Source organism: Clytia hemisphaerica, unplaced genomic scaffold (assembly GCF_902728285.1).
Source record: "Clytia hemisphaerica strain Z4C2 unplaced genomic scaffold, Clytia hemisphaerica genome assembly, whole genome shotgun sequence".
In the NCBI taxonomy this organism is placed as follows: domain Eukaryota; kingdom Metazoa; phylum Cnidaria; class Hydrozoa; order Leptothecata; family Clytiidae; genus Clytia; species Clytia hemisphaerica.
In genome coordinates this window covers 674,553-682,306 of record NW_027104500.1, presented here as the reverse complement: position 1 = coordinate 682,306, position 7,754 = coordinate 674,553, and the positions used below count along the sequence as shown (strand labels likewise).

Genomic DNA, 7,754 nt, shown 5'->3' with positions numbered 1-7,754 from the left:
GTTTGTCCCTTAATTTGCCGAAAAAAGGACTGGGACGGTTTTAGTTGGATAAAGCGGACAAGAAAATGCCCGCGCGGCAATTGCCAGCTACGGTCTACAGCAGTTATTCAGCTGATCTGTCATAGCCTGTACTTGATTTAAAGAAATTTTTAGTGTTAGTCTAAATTAAAGCACTGGCTATATCCGTTACCATAATTAAAGGAACAAACAAGATAGTATATAATTAGCATTTCAAGAAACCCTGAATTATAATGAGTATCCGCGCGTCATTAAATCGTGCATTTATAACGCAATTAACGATAATTAACAGTACATGCTCAAATTAAGCGGTCTCTTTTCGAACTTACATTTTTAAAATAGTTCTATGATATGTCTTGCCTCTGTGAAATATCATAAATAGATTATCCATAAGATTCAAGCGGTTTTTTTTTAATTAATATTTACAATAAAAGTTCTTACTGTCCAATAAATAAGAAAATTCATTTTTTTTCAATTGATTACTTATTTGCGGATTGCATATATGCAAAAACCAGTTTTTAAAGAGACCCCATTCAGTGGAGCCAGGAGGGTATCTTATCACGCCAAAGTCTATCATCACTCCATCACACTCAATTCTCACATCAGTCACGCATCAAGTAACGCTTTTGAAACTCATAGATCACTCAATCACGCGAAAAAAGAACCAGTTACTTCATCACATTGTCAAGCAAACCGCTGGGGTCATTTAAGCTCAATAAGTGTACCGTGAAAAAGCACAGGCCGAATCGGCACAGGTCGATGTATGATTTGAAATCATACATCGACCTGTGCCGACCAATTCTATTCAGCTCGCAATCAACACAGAGAAAAGTAACCATGACGATAATCCAAGATCGTGGATTAAGTTCAAAGTTGATATTTTTTTCGCGTCGTCGAAAAGACAAAAAGAGTCAGTGATAGAAAATCATAACACAAAGATTTTTCTATTTTCGATATTCCATTGAAGTAACATTAACATAGTTAAAAGTTTAGTAATTACTGTTATACATTTGGGAATCATGTAGAAGATTTCTTTTGAAAGAAACTCATTTCAATTACACTTGGAAGTTTCTGGGGAATTCGTCAATAGTAACATCTTTGATTCTTTCTACAGGGTGTCCCTAATTAAAGTATCGAGTTTGAACATGCGATTAAGTAGAAAAGTTTGTGTGTGTTATCGCTAAAATATAAGAACGTTCTCCATCACACAGGCTTATTACAAAAGGTAGTTACAACGTATAAATTAATCGTAATGACAAAGAAAAAAGAGGGAGAGCTTAAAATACAATTTTGTGAACACGCACATAAAACTTTCTACTCATAGTTGTGTTTCGACTCGATACTTTAATTAGGGACACCCTGTACAGTGATTAGATTGGCACATGCGCGATAAAATTTCTATTCTTGTTCCTCAGAGGTTGATATGTTCTATTAAAACTCAACCTCTGATACTCAGGGTGCACTAAGTGGGGAGAGAAAAATTTGAGAAAATTTATACTATATACGCTTTCTAAATATTCAGTTCGTTTTAACTTTTTTACTTTTTTATAAACTCTTCAAAATCTAAAAATTCTTAAAAGAAAATTTTGGATTTTAACCTGGTGGGGTACTAAGTTTGCGAGGTGACGGGTAATATTCGAGTCAAAGTTCGAAAATCAACCCTTTGAAAGACTATTTTTTCCAATTTGTAGCTCAAAATTACCAGATTTTATCAACCTTTGAGGGAGTTCATTTTTGATAATACGTAATTTTGGGACCCTTTCAGTGGATAAATCGCTAATTTATCGTTTTTTTACACTTTGAGAGACTTTCGAAGTTTTAAAACTCTTATGCCTTGCACATACTTGGCATCCATCTTGCCAATATCAAAAAATTAACAAAAAGTTAAGAACATTTTAAGGCTTTGCTAAAACATTCGATTTCTATCTTAGGAAAATTGACAAAATTACTCATAATAAGAAAGAAAACAAAACAGAAAAGAAAAATCCCCTTTCACAAGAGATTTCTGATTTAGTTTCTTGAATATTATCAATAAGCTGTTTTTTCCTTAACCTATTCAAAGAAATTCTGTATAGTGTAACCTATATTGAATTCATTGACACTCTAGTCTCCTCGCGATATCCTGGACCGCGCTGGGCGCACGCGTCCCCTTTAATGATGCAATTAGCAACAGTGATCTTTCTAAAACCCGGATAGAAGAATCATTCAAATTAGTAATCTAAAAAGGACATTGTCAAAATTAAATGTTTTTTTATTTGTAGCCGGCATTGTCAATTACAAAACATACGCAATGGAAGACTTTAATTTTAACCGGGTTATCTTAATCCAGAACAATAAACCTCGTAATGGAAGCCTATTGTTTTCTATTGAATTGTTATGATTACCCTTTTTATTGAATAGTATTGTGTGCTTCTCCTGGTCACATATAAATGCAGGGACAATCTTCATTCCATCATCATATTCTTTCACTCTTTGGCTTCATACACCAAAGAAAAAAGAAGAAGAACATTGATACAGAACACCAAAGGTAAGAAGAACTTTGAAGAATGTGGCATCACTTGTTGCTTTCTTTTTAAAGTTTATATATTGATCCAGCTGGCACGCAACGTTCTTTCAACGTCAATTCGATGTTCACAACGTCCGATGAACGTTGAAACAACGTTGTGTGTCAGCTGGGTAATATATTAGAGTGGTGTTATCTTTTTGATTATGAAATGCTAAAAACATTTCGGATGGTCTGATAGGTCTCTCTCGGTTTCGCTAACCCCCAACTGTCATACAAAGTTGTTTCAATGTTTATCTAATGCTCTAAACGTCCTTCTTCAATGTTGTGTTTAGCTGGGTTACCACAAACTTTATTGTTAAATTACCACATCCCTGACATTCACAATTTTGCTCTTTATTTTTTTAGAGTGAAACACAATGAAGCTCTTACTGGTTGCCTTAGCCTTGGTGCATATAGCACTGTGTGTGGAAGAGGATAAACTTCCTACCGCTGCAGACCTCCTAACAGAGGCAAAGCGAACATGTGCAGATTTTATTGCTACCAGACCCAATGCTGTATGCTCGGAATATGGAGGTAATACACTGATCTTTAACTATTCAACTGGATTGGGCTTCCCATATAAAGGAAGCGTTTCCAGTTTTAGGGCTGACTTATCCACCATCTTGGTCGCCAATAGTGATTTTCGAATATTTTCAAACTCAAAACGTTTGAGATTCTAAGGTAAATTCTAACATGGCGGATAGTCAACTTCTAACTGGACACACTTCCTCTGAAAATCTGTGAGCAGTTAGCTTTTGTAAAAATCAAAAATCAATCCTTAGGAAAAACAAAATAAATAATAAAGTATCTATCGGCAGACACGTTCATCCTTCCCAGGACTCATTAGTGCGACTCGGGTAAGCGAGCACAGACTGTTGTTATCACCAGAGTGCTCAGAGCACTAAGTGCTGAGCATCGCATATTCGCTTGTGGTGAACGGTGAAGCAGATCTTGCTCCTCAACAGAGTCTATAGAGTGCTCAAAGAACTGAAGTTCTGAGCGAAATCAGTTAACTAATAAAGTAAACAGATTTCTACATGTTTTCCGTAAAAATATTTCCAAAATGTTTTAAATTCTTTAACATTTTTTCTTTTCCTTTCACAGAGGAAGCAAATAAAAAGACGGTATTTTTCGAAACTTTCGCTGTAGTAGAGGATGACATTACCATGCCTGCAGGAACAGGATTCGATATAGCGCAAGCAGAATGTAATGCAAACGGAGGTTTCCTCGCTACTTTCAATAGTAATGAACAACTTGCGGAAATTACAACGATGGGTGGTATTCCGGATCTTGAGTAAGTACCCAGTTTATGTATCGGAGGAAATCGAGGGCGACGGTAAGTGAAATCGATACAAAACAAAAGTCGATAGTTGATGTACGGCTCTATATCGCCTTTGCTCGCCTAAACAGACGACGGTATTTTGGTGTTTTTACCGTCGTCGAGCAAAGTGGACGGTGATTTTGGAGACATGTCAACCTTGCTTTATACCGTCCCCCTCCATATATATCGAAAACACAAAATCGCTAGTAATCTTTTGAAGTGCCCTGGCATAAAGGTAGAATACAAAGATCTGTAAAGCCCGAAAGGCTAGCCCAGTCCTTTTTTCTTACCTATATACAATAAAAAAAGGTGTCAAAAAGGATTGAGTTTAGGGGGATAATTAAGTAATAAAGTGGCACGCACCTGACTGCGCAACTACGGGCGAAAAGGTGTATTTATATTTTGAAATTCTGTTTAACATTACTTATGTTCTGTTTTGCTCAGTGATGGAGACTCGGCCGTCATAATCATTGGTATTAAAGATGTAAGCGGTCAAGGCACCTGGCAAAATTTCGACATGATCAAGACTGCAGTACCATCAGATTTGGCTGTTGATGCCGTAATGGATCAGGAGTGTTTAGCTATCAAAATCGCAGGGGTTACCGCAACCCTTGACACTGACGGAGTTGATACGACTCCAGATACTATCACTTATGAAACAATTGCTTGTCCTCAAGATGCCGCAACAACTCATTACATGTGCCGCTTTAACTACATTTCTAATTCCATTATTTACATTGATGAAGCTAGACAATGGTCTGATGCCATGGTCAAGTGCCAAGAAATTGGTGGTGATTTATTTAGTATGAAGAACGCTGAAGAAAAAATGGCCCTTAACTGTCTCTTAAATGAAAGGTAAACAAATCATATTGATAGAAACAGCCCTGTCTCACTGCCCCAGTGGAACTTTTTCCATTTCTATTGAAATCTCAATGGAAGCGGGTCTGTGTTACAGGGGTATATATAATATAATGTTATATCCTCACATTGTTATATCAGCCCTCGGGGGGGGGGGGGCAGTGGCTTTACCAACTGACGGTATGTGCGGCGAAAAAAATGGCTTTTAGAATCGCACCCTTACAGTGCAGAAAAAAATCGCTGAAATTCATACCCTTACAGTGCATTTTTTCAAATTTTAAACTCTTTTAGAGAAACAAAATCAAGATTTTTCCTAGATTTGAAAGCATGTATTTATTTCGTATTTTACTTTTCTGACAGAGTGAAACATACGGCATGGATTGGTTTGAATGATCTGAATCATGAAGGTGAATTCACTTGGTCAGATTACAGCATCTCCAAATACACGCCATTCTGTACAAAACCAGCACCAGATGCTTTAGATAAAGATTGCGTCATGTTCCAATCAAACACTGTTAAACCACACGATCACGCAAACAAAGCAGGATGTATTCAAGATGGCGACTGTTCCATGAATTTACCATACGTTTGTAAAATCCGTGACCCAGAATCTGATGTTCATTCAGTCTTATTCAAAGAATATTTGGTTCATCTTTTGAAAGACGTCGTCTCAGCTGAAGGTGTCTGTGGAAGAACTTGTGGTAACGGCATCGGAAGCATGTTTGGTGGACACAAAAGCTCAGGTCTTATTCCACGCAAGAAGATCAGAGTTGTCCGCAAAGGTGGAAGAAAACGTCAAACCAAACAACGTCGATCCAAACACAAGATCTTACCAAGACATAAGAAGGCAAACAATGTGGTCAAAAGACCATCTAGTGGTAGTGGTTCACTTGCTACATCACACAGCCTCTTAAGCCGACTTGGAATCCACACCTAAATGACGTAAGTAAAGACATTTATTACGTAATTCAAGACACAGGGCAACATAATATAGGACAATACGGTATGACCACATAAAGAAACACGATGATAAAATTTTAAGATTCTTGTTATTTATTTAACAAAAGATTTTAGAAATTAGATGTTATCTTGATTATAATTTCCAGAGAGATTTAAAGAAGCCTTTGGTCCTAATTAAGAAAAACTACCCAAGCCTATAGTCTAGTGCTAAAATTATAAGTAACGAAAAGTTCCTTTCGAAATTGTAATCAATCTATCAATAAAAATCTCAATCAAATCGAAACTCATTGCTAAAAGCTTTGAACTTAAATTGGTAAAATTTTGAAAGAATCAAATGAAGTATTTTAAAGAAATGTTATATTTACTCCAAGTTAATTTATGACTTATGATTATTATTATATATATTGTATTATTATACTATGATTATTATTATATTATGATTATTATTATTGTTATATTATTATCTTTTATCATATAATTTTATTATAAGTAAGTTTTATTATGGTTTTAGGTGCAGGACATTTTAATTTTCTACTGGGTTTTCCAACTTTTGTTACATTTATTGCTTATGATTTAAAAATTGAAATTTGAAAATCGAAACATCAAATAAAAAAAAAACTTGACTCCAATCTTTACTTGGTCGAATAAAAGCGTAATTGCGCCTTATAATTCCCGAAATATTCAAATTTACTCCAAAAACTTGACTTTTAATAGAAAATTGGCTGCTATTAAAGTATTTAGGGGGGGGGGGTTTGTAGGGGTTCGAAATACCGTTTTCCCGTCAAAATTTTTGCTGCTTTTTATGAAAGTTGGAATTTATTAGTAAACGGTCACGGCTGTAACTATTTAGGACACTAGGTCCTATCGTTGTTACCAACTGAAAATAAATTGATAATAATAATAATGAATCCCGGAATCCCGAAAATTGAAAAAATAATAACACCGTCACACCGGCTTGTACAGGGCAAAAATGTACCTAAATACCGTCACCGTCTGATTTTAAAATACCGTTTTCCCGTCTCTTTTTTCGTCAAATCCCGTAATACCGTACTAAAAAAGGGCCAATCCCGTCACACCGTAAAAGTACAAACCCCCCTATTTAATTAATTTGAAAAAACGGACCCTAATTCTTCCATATTCAATACCTATGTTGTCAATTTCAAGCTCTGAAATAATATATCTCTCTGTATCACACCCGGGGGCACTTAAATGGTTCGACCTACGGCATGTGCCGCCCTTAAAGATATTTTTTTCAAGAGCCTCGAAATGCACTATAAGGGTAACTTTTCACTGCTCAAGGGCTGCACTGAAAGGTCCGATTTTGAATGACATTTTTTGGCGGCACATGCCGTCGTTTAGAAATTGAGTAACCCCCAGGGGTATCACATCACCGAGACAGGGGTTTATGATTGAAATAATCCTTTTTGAGGGACTGAGCAATTTCCCATTGTTGTCAGTACAGTTAAAATTTAACGCTTCCAATTTCAGTCAAGTATTCCATTGATGGACATGAAAATGACACCAAGAAACTATTTCTATTGCACTGTCATCATTTTCGACATTTCGAAGGATATATTTATTCACATCTTTGCGGATCTTGTTTATGTTAAAAAGCTTATTATTGATATTCACGACGTAATATTTTCTACGGAAAGACCCCGGTTTTTGCCAGAAGTAGTGGCAAATCTTACTCAACTTTTGGCTAGTTTAAATTTGCCACTAATGGCTAAAATTTCTGTAGAAAACATTACGTCATGTATATCATGAATTCAAAAAACAAAAACAATGTTACAAGGCGCTGTTTCCTCCAAAATGAACTTGAATCGACAAAGCGCTGCTTCTTCTGAAATAGACATCGATATTAATGAATAGCCCGATGCTAGGCCAATAAGGAACTGGGAATTTGATACTGATATTTTGATATTTCTGAAGTTTTGGGTTTCATATCTTTCTTATTTATTAGTTAAATATTACATAAAATAATCTGAGAGTCTTAAATAATCCTAAAAAAATACTAACAACTTAAAAGAAATTTTACAAACGTCCTACCTA

The 7,754-nt window shown here is 35.7% G+C and overlaps 1 protein-coding gene across 1 annotated transcript; it reads left to right on the top strand.

The window, feature by feature from the left end:
* The first annotated feature begins 2,434 nt into the window (after nt 1–2,434).
* LOC136821741 (uncharacterized) lies at nt 2,435–6,255 on the top strand. Its single transcript, XM_067077954.1, has 5 exons — nt 2,435–2,545; nt 2,930–3,097; nt 3,668–3,857; nt 4,329–4,739; nt 5,103–6,255. Exons 2-5 carry the CDS (start codon nt 2,941–2,943, stop codon nt 5,677–5,679), a joined length of 1,335 nt encoding a protein of 444 aa, XP_066934055.1. The 5' UTR covers nt 2,435–2,545; nt 2,930–2,940; the 3' UTR covers nt 5,680–6,255.
* The last annotated feature ends 1,499 nt before the right edge of the window (nt 6,256–7,754 follow it).

What these genes read in the sequence shown, in the direction of transcription:
- LOC136821741 (XM_067077954.1), top strand. Translation starts at nt 2,941, where the DNA reads ATGAAGCTCTTACTGGTTGCCTTAGCCTTGGTGCATATAGCACTGTGT. An exon ending in GGTGGTATTCCGGATCTTGA is followed by an intron (nt 3,858 to 4,328) that starts GTAAGTACCCAG and finishes TGTTTTGCTCAG; the next exon opens with TGATGGAGACTCGGCCGTCA. An exon ending in AACTGTCTCTTAAATGAAAG is followed by an intron (nt 4,740 to 5,102) that starts GTAAACAAATCA and finishes CTTTTCTGACAG; the next exon opens with AGTGAAACATACGGCATGGA.